The sequence below is a fragment of the Embiotoca jacksoni genome, unplaced genomic scaffold (genome assembly GCF_022577435.1).
Source record: "Embiotoca jacksoni isolate LCO1_2020_lvr unplaced genomic scaffold, fEmbJac1.0.p SCAF_1, whole genome shotgun sequence".
NCBI classification, from domain to species: Eukaryota; Metazoa; Chordata; class Actinopteri; family Embiotocidae; genus Embiotoca; species Embiotoca jacksoni.
In genome coordinates, this window is record NW_027185229.1 from 9,135,408 (window position 1) to 9,152,601 (window position 17,194).

Sequence of the window (17,194 nt, forward strand, 5' to 3'; positions counted from 1 at the left end):
AGCGTCTTCTTTCATATTTGAAGTTGCGTGTAGAGAATGTTCAGAAGCTTTTTAGTCACTGGGTTTCAGAAAGTAGCCGCCTAATTCCTGCTCACATGAAATTTAAAGGTCGCAGTGGTCAAATTTTATGTAAATATTCACAAAAAGAGATCGTTGAGGCGGGCATTAGCCTCCTGGGTGTGCACGTGTACAACACAAATGACCTCTTTATTGAACGCTGGTCGGTACAAGCTCATGATGAAAGATGAATTAATATCTCCACTGGTACCCTGGAAAGTATGATAGGACTGCAACTCAATATGGGCAGGCACCCCCACCACCTGCTGTGAAGAAAAATAACCGGCGCACATGTCAAACCTGAGACCCACTGTAGATACACGGAGTCAATGCAGTGGAGTACAGCCAAGACCCAGGATTGCCCAAACGTATCTATAGCCTTGTTTCCCTCAGTCTAGAATAACTTTTGCTGCAGAGAGAGACAACGGCTTATTGTAGAAGGAGAAGGATGACGGCACCTCGCGCTGCCTCAGCCAGTCCTGGTCATCTCTAGCCAGTCTGAGGCAGACAGAAAAGAGGCGAGTGATTTGCTCTGAGTCACAGGCTCTGCGTGACGTGCGGAGCACCACTGGTCTGTGTGGAGGAGAGCTGTAAAGCAGACCGGCTTGTGTCAACACAGTGCACGGGCCATTACCGCTCCACTGTCTCTCTTTCTGGAATGTACTGTGCAGCTTTCACAGACATCCATCTGGCACACAAATGTCACATCAATCAAAAATATAAAGCACAAATTTGTACACAAGGTCACATTTAAGGAAACATTTTAATGGTTGACGTTTTGATTTTAGTGCTCACCGTGGTCACACACAATTACTCTGGTCTTTTGTAAAATTAGGACCAAACTGTAAGAACCCCTTTTCAAGGCCTCATTTGTATTCTGGTTTGTATTTTATGTCGCATGCTGGTTAGAGTACAATGTATTAAGGAGGCTGTGTGCTTGTTCCAGTTTATGCTGAAAATAGTGACCTCCTGCGTGTCACCATCTGTCACATGCTGGGTTTTGGATGCGAATAGGTTTTCACGAGGTCTGACATATACAGATTCATACTCCCTCCAACCAGTTACTAAGTAAACTGAAAGATAATCTTAGAAGACATTTTTTAACTGTATACATTAATTCATTAAAAAAAACATTGGTAATTATTTGGCTTAAGTATTAATCAAAAGATTTCCTTTGAATTTTCTTATGATACTTGTATGGATACTGTACTGTAATTCAATAGCAGTGTTGCCACAGAAGCCATAGAATGATACATGCGTGCTCATTTTATGATGTGTGCCATTCCCAGTCTGGGACCATGCTGATTCTGTAATCTTAGAACAGCACAATCAATATAAGGTCAAAGCTTTAATTGACTGAGCAGAAAGATACTTTAATCTTTTAAAGTCCAGGTCAGGTCTGGGGCTGGGGCCGGGACTGGGGCCGGGGCTGGGGCCGGGACTGGGGCTGGGGCTGGGGCTGGGGCTGGTTTATGAGTACATACTGTACTTACAAGAGACTTTGAGGGCCCAGTATTTGTCATGTATAATGGACTGTCAGAAATCAGCCGCAGAGCCGCGGTCAGTTGTGAAGCATGTGTGTGATGTTTCTGTGTGTGTTATTGCAGGGAGATGGAGAGATTGATAGATGAGAGGATGATGAAGATAAGCTCTTCCATCACCACTCTACTGGAAAGGGGTGGGGGTGGTGGTAACCAATGTTGCGTAACAGCCTCAGGGTCAGTGGGCAGCTTTCAACCATCCAAATGATCCCATTCTGTCATTGTATTGTGTGCTGTGTCTTTGCGTATGTATATGTATATTACACTGCACGCATATTATAGATTCACTGTTACTCTATACCACAAATATGGCATACCAATGTATCACGTGTGCATGTACGTCTTTGTAGTCCATTGCTTTGTGAAGGTTGCCACTGTAAGTGGAGCACTTGTGTAACAGTGGTTAAAATCACTATGGTAACAGCAGCCTTTGCCGGGAATGAAATAGTGTCCTCGCTTTTTGGGCCACTGGAATCACACTCCCATTCATCGAAACATTAATACACATTCTGTCAGTTCTGGCTTCATTCATCAAATGTGCTCTGAGTTAATCACTGCATATTGTGCATGCTCGCACAAGGACATAGTGATGCTTTCATAATTGGTACATGTGAAACACTTATCCTATTACACTGCTTTGTAAGTCATCTCACACCAACTGAAGTTTGAGCTGTTTGTACACTATGATTAGCTCATGTCCTTGTCTCTCAGCAGCTCACTCTTTTAATTATCAGTAACTATAAAGCACTTATTTCTCTGCAGGTCTTCATTCTTGCTCTTCTGCATATGGAGGAGCGCCCAGACTGCCCCAGCTCCTCTTTCTTCTCTGCTCTTTGATGTTTGTATGGATTGTCCTTTACTCTCCCTTAAAAAGAGATATGACACAGCACACAAACATTAGCAAAACACAGAGCTTTCTATTTTTATACTTGTCTGTTTGCAGTTTTGTATTTGTGTCTATGCAGATGTTTTCATTCCATGTGTAAGCTCTCAGACTTATTTTTAATTCTCTACATGTTTGCATGAAATCCTGATACATTCTACATAATTTAAGCCTAATTCCTCTGATAAACCTCTCAATAATTTGCCCGCACTTTCTTTAATGCACATGCAGATGGACACAGAAACAACAACAACAACAAATAATAAAAGAAATGGTCCTTTTTTTTTTTTTTTTTTTTTTTTTAAGGAGTTATTCAGCTCAGAAGTGAATACAGCCAGCCTATGAGGTCTAACTGGCCGAGGAGTTCTACATGTGATCCGTAGCATCATAAGTCTCACTGCGTCCTCTCACTGCCATCTGAGACTTGCTCCATTGTCCGTCACACAATTTAGCGCACAAGCAGGCTGTGAATACTGAGTGGGGATTGAAACCAGCAAGCGCTGCTGTGGCCAAGGTACACTGCTGCTTTTTAATTTACCCAACAGGTGACCGCACCAGTCAGTCATACCAAATTCTTTGTGTTTCATGTTCTTATGCAAACACAAATAACTTTAAACTGCATGCTTCACTTAATATAAATTTAGCTTTAAATCTTGTTTGTTCAGTTTTAATATGGCTTCATAACACCACCACACAGCTTTTTACAACTGGAATTGGATTTTTTTTTTTATTTTTTTTTATTTTTATTTTTTTAAATATATTTATACATGCATATATGTTTATTCATATCCTGTTAAGTTATGAACTACAGAAAATATTGAGACAAAAAGTTCAGAGGAGACCAACTGTGACTGTGAATGTGAATTGTTCGATTCATGCTGGCATAAAGACAGAAAAGTAGAGCTGCATGAATGAGAAACATGACCAAATGTGTTTTGATGGATGTTAAATTGGTGACAAGATCTGTACAGGCAGCTACATAAACGGGTCAATAACGTAACGAGGGAGAGATGAAAACTAGAAAGACAGACTGAATGTAGATGTTTTCTCTCTTTCTCACTCATAAAGATTATTCAGAAAAAGAAAAGAGAAAAGAAAATCTTGTGTGATTAAGATGATGATGGTCGTGGGGGATTAATCTCCTGACCTGCTTAAAAGTCTGTAGCGCTCAGCCACCAACGAGGTGTGTATGTGTGTTGAATAGTGCGCCTTCTCATGCGAACTCGGTGAAGTTGGTTTTCGGGTCAGTTTGAAAGAGATTAAACAGCTGTGATTTACAAAAAGGATTGTGAGATGACAAAACAGATACAACAGGACCTATTGTTGCCGACAAATCCACAGCACTCCCACATGAGGCTGGATTTGTACCGTGTTAAAGAGAAGAAAAAAAGTATTCACTCAACTTAGAAAGTTTATATTTTATTGTCTTAAATAATTGAACCAAAGGGTCTTTTTATTCCATTTTTATTTTTGTTTTTATTAAATTGATTGATTTAGACTATTCCATATCAAAACAGTGCTCATAGCTGAGTAAGATAAATTACATTTCTGCTCTCTTACCGGACATAAAGTTCCTTTTCCATACATAACGGCTACTGCAGGATTAAAGAAGGACTATTTAATAAAGGCATTTAGCCCCATTTTGTTCTAGAGATCTATTTTTAAGTTCAGCTCTCATTTGTTGCTCTCATTAAACTATCACTCTGAATTTATTCTAATCAGGTCAACTTATATTAACATATTACACAAGCAAAAGTTAACCAGGTAAACCAGGTAAATAGTTTAGATACACAATGTAGACTGAGCATATGCACTCATTCTATCAGCTCTGTGTAGTTCACCAGAGCAGTCCTTTGAGCTAAATACTAATGCTTATAACAACAAGGCGGAGTTGCTGATGTTTAAGCAGTTTACCATGTTGACCACATTAGCAACTGGCTAACATTTGCTATTTATCTCTAAACACAGGTCCAGCTGAAGCTGATGGGAATGTCATTAGTTCGGTAGCTATTTAGTCATAAATCAAACCAAATGAAAGTCTGGCGGCTAATGAAGAAGTCAGAAAATGACAAATACAGTTAATCCTGAGGGACCATGAGCTAGTTTGCCATAAATTATCGTGCATGTTTGAATATGTCCCAATAATTAAAGTTAGAGCAGACAATAGATGGTTGTAACAGAATAATGTGATTAAATTTAATGAATGACCGCTTCCCTGCTGACCTTGCACGTGGAATTTTATATCAGTTTGAAGTAATATGCAGATTTTACGGGGGATTTATTTTTTTTTATTTTTTTTTTTTTAGGAAAGAGCTAATTCTTTTGGACCAATTAGAGTGCTAATTTGAAACCACTATGCTGCTATAACTATTATTTAGTAAACACATTTTCTCAATCCTATTTGGTGCACGTTCGGTTCTTTCTGGTTTTAAAAGTATCAGCAGCAGCTCTTTTCTGTAGGTTACAATCAGTCATTCTTAAAGTGATTTAAAAGTCAGTGGGGAGTTCTTTTTGGTCTTTGTGACCCACAACAAAAGGTTTGACATTAATTAATGATTTCTGTGATATAATTGAAAAAATAAGGAACATTGCTGTTTACAGTGGACAAATAAGGGTACTTTGTGTCAAAACTTGAGAACTATAAGGAAAAAATTCTGTGATTATAGATGCTGAGTCATACAATGTTACAACCATCCCTGGTCTTCCCTATTTCATCGTATAAATCCACCCTGTTTGACAGGCAGATATTTCAATTAGGCCAAGTTGTCACACTTCACTGGCCCATACCACAAATATTTATCTCGTGCTGAGACACGGGATTTAAGAATATATGATAAACTATTTGAATAAAATAAAAAAATTCTAGATTTATTAAATAACCAGAGCAAAATTGATGATGTAACAGGAACCAATAGTTATTTACCATGAGAAGATAAAATTGTCCCATAACCTTATTCCAATTTAAATCATTCAATTCATCAAATCCTTCCTATCACTTTATCCTGCAGTGTGCCTGCAGTTAAACCACGATAACGCCAACAGGACCCTCGTCTTACAGGTTTTAACCACTAAATACAGTCAAATAGACTGTTCATGAGAATATGAAATATAAACTAAGTGAAATATAAACTAAGTGCATCAAGGCTTGAGTTGATTGTCCAGTCACAGAAAGAGCCAGAGAAACAGACAATAAATGCAAAAGAGGAAAATTGAGCCAAGATGTAATTAGAGTGTTGCATAACAGTAGCAGTGACGCGGTCTACCAGGCGTCGGGCCTCGAGCTGGCCCGCGGCTCCTGTTGTACCCACGGCATGCCGGTCCACACTGTCAAACTCATTTGCACTGACCTCTTAATTACTGTAATGAACCGTAACAGGCACAGATTGACACTAGACACGCTCTTTATTCCAGTTCGCCCAAGAAGGTCAAATAAAAGAAGACTTTCTGCCCTCTCAGATTAGTCTTTGGGTGTTACTCTGGCATTGTGTTGCGCTGCCAGGCCTCGATTGGATTAGTTATGGATTACAGCAGTTTGGGCTTTTGGTTGAAAAATAGATAAATACTGTGAACATAATAAAAATACTGTGACTCACTTCAATCACAAGTGGCTGCCAAACAAAGCCTGTTCACAGCCTGATGAGGTCTCAGTGATAGACAGGCGCCAGACAAGCTGTTATCACAAACCTATTATGAAATGAAAATTCCAATATTACAGCCAAAGCTTATAATTCGTCTCCCCCTCTGTCCAACATTTTGGGATTGGCTTTACTCGCTGATATAGCTGTCCCCTGCTTGTCCTCATGACTCTTTTTACATAAGCCCTTATCTAAATTAGTTGTGGTGCAGATGAACCCTGTCAGGTTGCAGAGGCTGTAAAACACAGAACACAAAAGTATAAAACAATAAGAAAATCTAAGTTTATCGAACTCCTGGACAGTCAAGACTGATGTGCACGTAGGACAGGAACATGAGAGGTGTCACATCTTCTGCTAGTCATTTGTAGTACCTAGGTGGACCATTGGAGTACCTGGATGGACCTGAGAGACCAGCCTACATAAATAGTATTTGCGTGTATGTGTGTTTCATGTGTGTGTATGGCGTGAGTATTCCCAGTTGATTAACAGCTATGGACTGATGTAACCGTGGGCAGGATTCTAACATGATTATCTGGGACTAATAACACACAAACACACATACACACATACACATCTATATATGAACAGAATCTATAAGTGTACATCTGTACATGCCGTTACAGTGGAAGACCACTGATCAGGGTTAAAACAGACAAAGCAAGGTAAAACAAACAAAAAAGCAGCATGTGAATGAGTAAAGCATATGGATTTGTGATTCTCAGGCTGAGTGTTGCTGACTTCACTTCCGCAGCCTTTTGTATCGTTTTCATACTCCTTCTAGCTACTGTCATGACATTTTATTTCATGCCCATCCATTATCTGCTGAAGTAAACTGCCTACTAGCTGACTAAACCTCACATACACACATGCCTCCACACCTGCAGGAGCACTTCACTGTTTACAGTCAGTTATCTCTGAAAATAAGGAAGAAGCCTGACTCATGTTGAACAGACTCACTTTAGCCAACTTGCCAGCAGCATCATCACAGTATGTGTTCTCATATTGTCCTCCCACACCTGCAGGCACACTGCATGTCTGTGTCGCTCTGCACAACATGACTATGTGGAGGCATGTGTGTGTAGATAAAGATCAGTGTGGTGTGTGTTTTATCAAAATGAGGTCAGAACGCATTTGGTTGGGTTTAATGATATAATGTTTGACTGCAGTAGTATGTGGGGGAAGAGTTGTTTTTTTTTTTTAATCATCACTCAATGCATTTGCTTCTGCTTCATAATTCTTCTTCTTTTGAAATAGAGTGTGGGATTAAAAAATAGTTTACTGTTGCTTTTCATCGAGGAAAAAAAAATCACTGGTACACATGGTATTGATTTTCATTTCACTACTGTGTGCCACTAATGGAAAGAGAGCATCATCACTAGATATTGATTTGGTAGTGTTCCTAGCTGACGCAACTAGAGCCTGCTGGATTTAATTAAACAATTGTATACGGTGATATTAGCTTATACCAGATACATCAGTATAGATGTATATGTTGTCTAATTCAAAAATCTTTTTTACAGAATATAACAAGAAAAATATGCTTCAGGTAATTTAGAAATTGTTGTATTTTCTGTATTGCTCTATAGTTATTTATAATTATTACAAGTGAAGTACTCTATGTATATAACACCCATTACATATCTTTGTTACAATATCTGATTCCTACATTTTGGTTGCTATACCAGAATATTTTAACTTCCTAATATCGGTATCGGCATTGACCCCAAAAATCCAGTTGTGCGGATTATTTGTCATCCATTTGTAATGTAAAGACATTTGAACATTATTTTTCATTATGCTGATGTGTCAAACCAAACAAGATATCACAGTTTCATTCAGCCTCTAAAAAGGCATTCAAAGTTTCCTTTGGTCTCATTAGACATAATTATCAGCTACTGGGAATTGGACTGAGGATCCTGATTAGTTTCACTCAGGTCACCTTCACAAGAATAACACAGAAACTACTTAGTGTGAATTTACAGATATGTTTTATCAACATTATACATTACTATATGGTGATATTGTACTACAGTAAAATCCCTGAATAATTTAGCTTGTCGCATTTGTTGTGTTTTGACATAAAAAAAAAATGAACAAATATGAATTTTCACATTTGATTGATCTCATCTATAAAACTGTGAACATATATCAAAAGGGATTATATGAAACCATTTAACCTAATGGGATCTTTTTGAGTTAATGAAAGAGGAAATTTCATTTCATGCAACTTGAGCCACTGCATACTCCTGAGTGCAGACTGTTGGATAGTTTTGTCTTTTAGCACCTGAGGTTGAGGCACAACATGTCCTTGTACTTTATTAGTCTCGATGCAAATTTTAAATGTAAATAGTGGCGTCTCCCTCTTTTGCATGGCTCAGGGTTCCATGTATTACATAACTTATGGTTGCAGACACAATGTCCTCAACAGCGATACACACATACACCTTCACTGCAGGGGGAACCTTATCAAAAGAAACTACATCAACATTTGTGTATTGCAGAGGACTATTTGCATTATCTAGCACTGAGGGGCTGATTGCACATTGTGTTTGAGGCTGTTATCTTTCTCGAATCATGAAAACTTTGCTGATTGTCAATTCTAATTCTGACTCAGTCATTTTCATTAAAATATTATTCACCCAGAAACAAATGTACACAAATTATGTTTAGAATATCAAAGCTGGAGTAAATTCACAGTTTCCACATAACTGACAGCATAAATTATACACTGGATCTAGAATATAACAGACTATTCAAAGTGCTGTTGAAAGCAGAGACTGGGGTGGGCCTGTGTGGTTTTTGCTTGTCCTCACCTCTGTGTTAGCTCACAGCTCTGTCGTCATTATGTAACCACATGAACAAATATCTCTTTTTTTGAGAGCAGATGAGCAGGCTCACAACCACGCTCCATTGTGTGTGTGTGTGTGTGTGTGTGTGTGTGTGTGTGTGTGTGTGTGTGTGTGTGTGTGTGTGTGTGTGTGTGTGTGTGTGTGTGTGTGTGTGTGTGTGTGTGTGTGTATTCAAGTGTGGGTGTGGGTGTGTTTCCTAATGAAAAACAAATCAAGTGATGAAAAGATGCATCCACAGAGTTTCAAATGATCAGATGTACAGATGGCTGGAAGCTCCAGTGCCATTGTGCTGTTGTTTCATTATTATGGGTCAGTGGCTAAGTGGTCACTGTGCTCGTCACTGTGCTCGTCACCATTCAACATTGCGATCACTGACCAAGAATGAAAGATGAAATCTCATCTGTTCACACAAACCCTTTTTTTCTGCTTCGAATCAATGAGTGAACATCTGATAGAATTCTACTTAACAGCATGGTAACACACACACACACACACACACACACACACACACACACACACACACACACACACACACACACACACACACACACACACACACACACACACGTTAAGGTATGGTATCACCACTGAAGCAACACTGAGCTCTGGTGGTGGGAACTGATACCATGAATGTGACCCAAAAATGACTTATGGGTCACTTTTTGCTATAGTACGACTTTCTTTTCATAATTTTGACAACATGCTATAGTATGATTTTTTTTAAGTCATAAGAAAGGGGGGAATTGAACCCCTAACCTTCTTGCTGAGAGGTAGGTATCAGTGCTAACCACTGCACCACCAATCTTCCCAGGAGGTACTCTGCATTGTGACAAATCTTCGGCTCACTGCAACCTATAACTCCACAAATATTAATTCAAATGCGATCAAAATTGCTGTAGACATTCTCTGGATAGTAGATATACATGTTTTCAAGTGGGTCTGCAGTGATATTAAATATCTTCCTGTAATGTGTAGTGTATGCAAAACTTTTTCAATTTCTCCAAATGTTTCAACTTTACTAAAAGTTGAATCACCATCAACAGGCCGAGGTGGAATCTGAACCATTAATATCAACCTTGGTGAAGTCAAATCTTTTACCTGTTGAGTTAACCAGTCTGTCGGTTGACTCACTGGAAAGCTCTGAGTGAACTCTGTTAAACACTTTTTTCACTGCGACTCATTCTTCAGCGCTGAAGATAGTCCAGCGTTCTACAAACGCCGCTTTAGAGCTGGAAATGACCTCATGAGGACGCTGGTTCGAGCCACGCTCAAAGTAATCCACACGATTCACAGAGGGTGAGTCCCCCTAAGGGTATGACACATGGTTGCGGGTTTGCCAGTTTCTGGTTTTGGGTTTGCATTGAAAATGCAGTCATACTAATACCAAACAAAAGGTTAACAACAATACAAAACAAATCACCAATACAAAGTACAAAAATAAAAATAAAAAAAAAATAAAGGGTGTGACTAAATCTTCTTGGATTTCTGTCCAAACTACCACAAACTTTAGCCCCAAAATCTCATTAATACATTTTAATGCTCTGGTATGACTTTTTTTTTTCATATTTCGGACATATATGTCCATATGTATGCATATGCTTTTTGTATATAGTATAACCAGGGCAATGCGGCTAAGTTTGATGTTTCGCTGTGACACAGGAAGTTGATGTTTAAGGTCAAACGATGCTCCAAACCTCACGAAACTTGTGTCAGGTATCAACTTTCATGAGTTTTAGAAGGTGCTAAAGCCGCCAAAAAAAAAGGCTTTTTAAAAAAAAAAAAAGAATAATAAGGAACGAGATTGAGAAAATAATTAAAACTGCAAGGGGGAGTATGCGGACCCGCTGGATCCCCGACGTGCAGCGTGCGAGGGCGTACATATTACTGCTTGCAGTTTTAATTAAACCAGTGCTGTGTTCCAAATGACGTACTTCCCATAGTGAGTTGCTAGCTTTGTTGAGTGGTTTTCTTGCTTGTGTGCATTAGTGGAAGATGTATTGAGATCTTCTTGTGAAAGTTGAAATCCTGCATTTAACATCTTAGTAAAAGTATGAAAGTATGAATAACAAAATGTGACCAAAGTATCAGCGGTAAAAGAACTTGTCATACACAACGATGGCCGAAGTGATGGATCATTAATAATTATAAAGTGTAAGCAGCACGCGTGGTTGTGGTTGTGGTTGTAAGTGGAGCTGATTTTTACCACTTTATACAAAGCTGGGTCGATAACTTTTACTTTGTGTCAATACATGTCAAATAACTGTCAGCCAATTGAAAGAACAATTTGGTTTTTGAGGTGAATTGAAGTAGGCTATGAGCACGAACCAGCAATTTTCAAGTAAATTGTGTGTTCAAGTACAGCACATAAACTAATTTACAGTCCATATAGTATGTTTACAGTTGTTAATGTTTTTGTTCTTTTCTTTCCCGAATAATTATATAATAACTTTCTTTAAGCCCCTAAGGCTGTTTCCGAGGAAGCAATGTGTTAATCTCATTTAGTCTAACTTTCTCTGTCTGGATGTGATTTATATAACAACCAATCAATGTTAAATTTATCTGGCAGAGCAGTTAGATGTCTTTAGGATACCAAGACGACACGCTGCTGCAATACAAGCTGAGGAATATGCTTTGTGTGGCATTGTTACTTCATTTTATTGGTCTTTGCAAATCTTTTCAAATGTTACAAATGTTAACAATTCAATGTTTGCAAAACTTAGCAATACTGACTGTGACTGAAAGGCTCAAAGCCTTAGATTATGTTTAAGTGAATAATTGTTTAAACACCTGCAACTTTAGTTATGAAAATCTATGGCTAATAATGGTTACTTTAAATATTTCAGGACACATATGACTTTCACTTGTCCTCAGCCGTCCCTTGCCTGATTCGTTATTGATCATATACTGTGTATAAGATGGTATCGAGCCATATTAAATCAACACACCGGTGGATGACAGTCACAGCTCTCTCGGAAAGGAGGGGTCAAACATGGAGGAGCGTGTACCGCTCACGATCACGGATGACGCCGGGCTGTTGCGCCCTCTCCTGGATGGGAGGCCTCTGTTTTTTTTTTTTTTTTTTTTTATCGCTGCTAGATTATTAATTTAAACTTCTAAAAAAAACAAAAAAAAAACGATGATGCCTTTCCAGAGCTGACAGGTCTTAGTTATCCCCTCGGACTGCGTTGTTTTCTCATCGGGTCGCACGCTGCCAGCAGGTTGAGGTGTGAGCGTCTCCGACCAGTGACGTGTGTCGGCGGCTGGTCTGGTGACGTGTCTCTCCTGCTCGCTCTTTTCTGCCGGAGCGGCTGGATGGAGACACACTGACCCGCTGAGCACTCACTCTGGTACCAGGAACACGGCAGGAGTCAGCCTTAGGACAACCATGGGAAGTACGTGGTCGTGTGTATTTTGTACGCAGGTGTCGGGATACTTTGTTGTTTTGTTGTTGTTGTTGTTGTTGTTGTTGTTTTTGTATCCTCGGAACAATAATGGACTCTCGTCGCTAGTCGGGAAGCTAATTAGCTAACCTTGGGCAGGTTAGGTGGCAAATGGAGCTAGTTTACACCGAGTTTACAGCCAGATTATATCAGTCTGGATTAATCAACATGAGCGTGATTTGTGCCCCGCTCGGGTGTGATTACTAATGTTGTGTCGGTGGCCTTTAAACAGGCGACAAAGACAAATGAGAGTTTACTCTGTGATTCAACGCTTGTTAGCACCACGCTAATGCTAGCTGAAGGACTAACCATGTTTGATATTTACTGCAAACACAACTTTTTTTGTTTTTTCCCCCTTCAGTTTTATGACAACACTTTGTTAGGTTTACGGAGACAAATTGTTACGCTGAGTTGCTGGAAAAAAAAAAAAGACGAGTCGTGTGTTAAATCACTTGCTGTCAGTCATCTGAAAACACTCCTGGATGTTAGTTTCTCTCAACCTGCTGCATCAGATTCATGTCTCTGTATTCACATATTGCAGCCGAATACTCTGCATGACGCTGTTTTAGCCAGTTGACCAGCTTTGCTGACAGCTGTGTGTAGCCGGTGGTTAGTGATGACGTAGCATGTAAGTTAACCTAGTTCAAAGACGACCGGAAACTCAAATGCCGCTGATGAATTCAACTGAGGTTTGATGTTAACGCAGTGTTTTGTAAACTCGCTGTCCTCTTTGTGCAGTTAAATTTCTGGAGGTAATCAAGCCGTTCTGTGCGGTCCTGCCAGAAATTCAGAAACCAGAAAGAAAGGTAAGGTTTGTGCTGTGACCGTCATGTTAAAGTGGTAATATCTATGCACTGTGCATGTGTGAGCGGAAATGAATGACATCTCATCGGCTGCTTTTTTTTTTTCAACTTTGCAGATTCAGTTTAGAGAAAAAGTACTATGGACGGCCATCACACTCTTCATCTTTCTGGTGTGCTGCCAGGTCGGTATCTACTGATGACCTTCTGTTAATGACGACCAGTCTGGTGGTTGGTTTTTTTGGTGACGGTGCCTCATGACACGGTGTCTTACATCTCGCTTTCTTGTTCATTTAGATTCCCCTCTTTGGCATCATGTCATCAGATTCAGCAGATCCCTTCTACTGGATGAGAGTAATCCTGGCTTCCAACAGAGGTACTTCTAGATGTTAAATTATTTGTGTTACTGAAGTCCTGTGCAACTCCACTAATGTGTAATCCGCTATTGTTATCAGGAGTGACATTATCTCATTATCACGTGCCATAAATCAAAGGTTAATCATTTGTAGGCCCTCTTTGCATTTCTTTCTTTTGGACCATTTCTGTTATGATTATTAAAGTTGAATGTGGCACTAATACTGTCCACTTTGTTCTCAAGGTACACTGATGGAGCTTGGTATCTCGCCCATTGTCACCTCTGGCCTCATCATGCAGCTGCTGGCTGGTGCCAAGATCATTGAGGTGGGAGATACTCCCAAGGACAGAGCTCTCTTCAATGGAGCTCAGAAATGTAGGTTTTATTACTTATCACGTTTGCTATTCTTAGTACTTTTGAAGCCTTAAAGATAATTCCTTGAAGTTTGCACTGTTCATTTCTCAGTAGCATCCCTGTCACACTGTCCTTCCAAATATTTGTTTCTGTACTTTTGCAGTGTTTGGAATGATCATCACCATTGGACAGGCCATTGTTTATGTTATGACTGGCATGTATGGAGATCCTTCAGAGATGGGTGCTGGGATATGCTTACTCATCATCATTCAGGTTAATATAAATTAACACTACTTCCCAGTTTACACTATAAATAATCAAAGATTAATTGTGCCCTTAATCTGCCAGTTAATGAATTCTTAATACCAGCTAAATTTACATTTTTCAGCCAGGATTTTAGTTATTTATCTTGGATTTTGTCTTTGTCAGCACTTCTGTAGACTAGGTGAAGGCTGTTGTAGAAAAGCGGTTCTTTTATGTTATTGCAGAAAGTTCATGTAGAGTGCTACAGGCCTCCATGATGCGCATTTCAGTCCCTTTCTTGAGGATTATTAGTTTTTGTGCTCTGCAGCCACTTCTCAGTACTAACCCCGACGCCTGTGTCTTCAGCTCTTTGTCGCAGGTCTGATAGTCTTGCTACTGGACGAGCTCCTTCAGAAGGGCTATGGTCTGGGCTCTGGTATTTCTCTCTTCATTGCAACCAACATCTGTGAAACCATCGTGTGGAAGGCCTTCAGCCCCACCACTGTCAATACTGGCAGAGGTATTTGCACTGGGAAAAAAAAAACACATTTTAAAGCTGAGTGATAAAACAGAATGTTTTCGTCTGTATTACAACGACTAACCCTGTGAGTCCTCTGGTTTGTCCAGGAACTGAGTTTGAGGGAGCCATCATCGCTCTCTTCCATCTGCTGGCCACCCGCACGGACAAGGTGCGCGCCCTGAGAGAAGCTTTCTACAGGCAGAACCTGCCCAACCTCATGAACCTCATCGCCACTGTCTTTGTGTTCGCGGTGGTTATATACTTCCAGGTGAGCTGCTAACCCCATTGTCGCTGCACTAAAAGGAATATGGATGCCAGGTTTTGTATTAATTAATTGTTACTTCACTACAGGGCTTCAGGGTGGACCTGCCCATCAAGTCAGCACGCTACCGTGGTCAGTACAACACCTACCCCATCAAACTGTTCTACACCTCCAACATCCCCATCATCCTGCAGTCTGCCCTGGTCTCCAATCTCTACGTAATCTCTCAGATGCTCTCGACACGTTTCAGCGGCAACTTCCTGGTCAACCTCCTGGGAACCTGGTCTGTAAGTAATTAAGGGGGGATTCGTCTCGAGTACATCTCGGCAACATCTGTAGGAAACTATGATGAGGAAACTATGATGTTACATTTATCAAGAGGATACCTGACTCACAACATGGATGTGGACACGTTAGGTTTGATCTCCCTAACACAATCTTTGTGCTCAGGACACTTCGAGTGGAGGACCAGCTCGAGCCTACCCAGTGGGCGGCCTCTGCTACTACCTTTCTCCTCCAGAGTCATTCGGCTCCGTCCTGGACGACCCAGTTCATGCTGTCATCTACATCGTCTTCATGCTCGGCTCCTGCGCCTTCTTCTCCAAGACCTGGATCGAGGTCTCGGGATCCTCTGCCAAAGATGTAAGTCTGTGCTCATGCAAACATATACAAGCATAATCCCAAATTATAAATGTTCACTAATGTGACTGTGTGTGTGTGTCAGGTGGCGAAGCAGCTGAAGGAGCAGCAGATGGTAATGAGAGGACACAGAGAGACCTCCATGGTGCATGAACTTAACAGGTACAAAGAGAACTTGGAGATGCAGCTTCATGGTTCATGTTTGTAAACCACAGCATGTTAAAAGCTGTTTTCTTGAATGATTATGGTATTTATTGTAATTTGTATGTGCAGGTACATCCCCACAGCTGCTGCATTTGGTGGGCTCTGTATAGGAGGGCTGTCTGTCATGGCTGACTTCCTGGGCGCCATCGGATCAGGGACAGGAATCCTTTTGGCCGTGACCATCATCTACCAGTACTTTGAGATCTTTGTAAAAGAGCAAAGTGAAGTTGGCAGCATGGGAGCACTGCTCTTCTAGAAAATCCCAATCTTCTGACACACATCAGACACAAAGAATCCATTTTGTTTTTACTTAGCATTTGTTTTGCAGGTCGCACAATCTGTGTATTTTGCTGCTGGGATAGGTCATTTTACTCCACCGCCTTTGTTGTTCATCATACAGCTGTTGCGTGTCAATGCTGAGAAAACTGTGTGGGTTCCTCCCAGCGTTGAACATAGTATTGTGTGTCTTCCAATTTTTTATTCCAGTAGCAATTATCCATCTCTGTGCAGGCTGCCTAAATCCCTACTGACTGTCTTATCAGATGAAGAATGCCTAAAAGCACACAAGTGTGAGGTGCTGTCTTTGACTTCTCAGGCATTGTTTGTTGCAGCATGCTCGAGGAACTCTGAGACAGCAATAGCATGTTGATGCTTATTTCAAGCTGAAAGCACTGTGCCTGGACATTTCAGGGGGAATTGAAAGAAAGCCATGTCTTGTTCATTACTTAGCAATCATGTTTGATGTTTCGAGGATCCTTTAACAAGGAGTGAAGAGTGAAATATTCTTGTGCTCCTGATAAGGTTTCTGGTGATGTCAGACAAACTCTTGGTGGTTTTCATCTACCTTTTTATTTTGATTTTAAATCACAGACTATGTTTATATTCACTCTGGTCTTATGTAGGGCACAGTGTCTGTCCTCCGCCTCTGGTTCCTCAAAGGAAAGTGTTTGTCTGTGTCGTCATGCTCTTTTATTCCCAGACTGAATCGCTGCACAAAACTGCCGAGATGTCGGGATGAGGGTGGGTTTGATAGGGTTGAAAAAAGGGGTTTCATTTGTTTGTTTTTACTTTATGTAACAGACATAATTGTGTTATTAAAAAAAACAAAAACAGGATTTGTTTTCCAACACACTTGGAAATTGCGTTTTGATTCCTATGGTTTTGCTGTTTTTCTGTCTTGGCATCTGAGGCCAACAGGATTGTGGGTTAGATAATTAAAAACCGTGCATAGTGCCATGGAAATTCAACGGTTTTAGCACAGGTTATTATTAAGACTGAAGCAATCTGGCATCAACAAACAATGTAGTTACTGACTTACGAAAACTGTTCCGACATCAGCCTCCACAGCAATGACAAGTTTATGTTGATGTAGTTGTGATTTAAGATTCAGCTGTAGTAGAAAAGCAGTTGCT

General features: G+C 40.2%; 1 protein-coding gene across 1 annotated transcript; it reads left to right on the top strand.

Annotated features, from left to right (window-relative positions):
• The first annotated feature begins 12,248 nt into the window (after positions 1 to 12,248).
• On the top strand, positions 12,249 to 16,913 carry LOC138199437 (protein transport protein Sec61 subunit alpha-like 1). The gene is made up of 12 exons (XM_069151557.1): positions 12,249 to 12,357; positions 13,144 to 13,211; positions 13,325 to 13,390; positions 13,503 to 13,581; positions 13,804 to 13,935; positions 14,078 to 14,187; positions 14,524 to 14,677; positions 14,785 to 14,945; positions 15,029 to 15,226; positions 15,390 to 15,581; positions 15,664 to 15,740; positions 15,852 to 16,913. The coding sequence occupies exons 1-12, from the start codon at positions 12,351 to 12,353 to the stop codon at positions 16,036 to 16,038; spliced, it is 1,431 nt and encodes a 476-aa protein (XP_069007658.1). The 5' UTR covers positions 12,249 to 12,350; the 3' UTR covers positions 16,039 to 16,913.
• Positions 16,914 to 17,194: the final 281 nt, after the last annotated feature.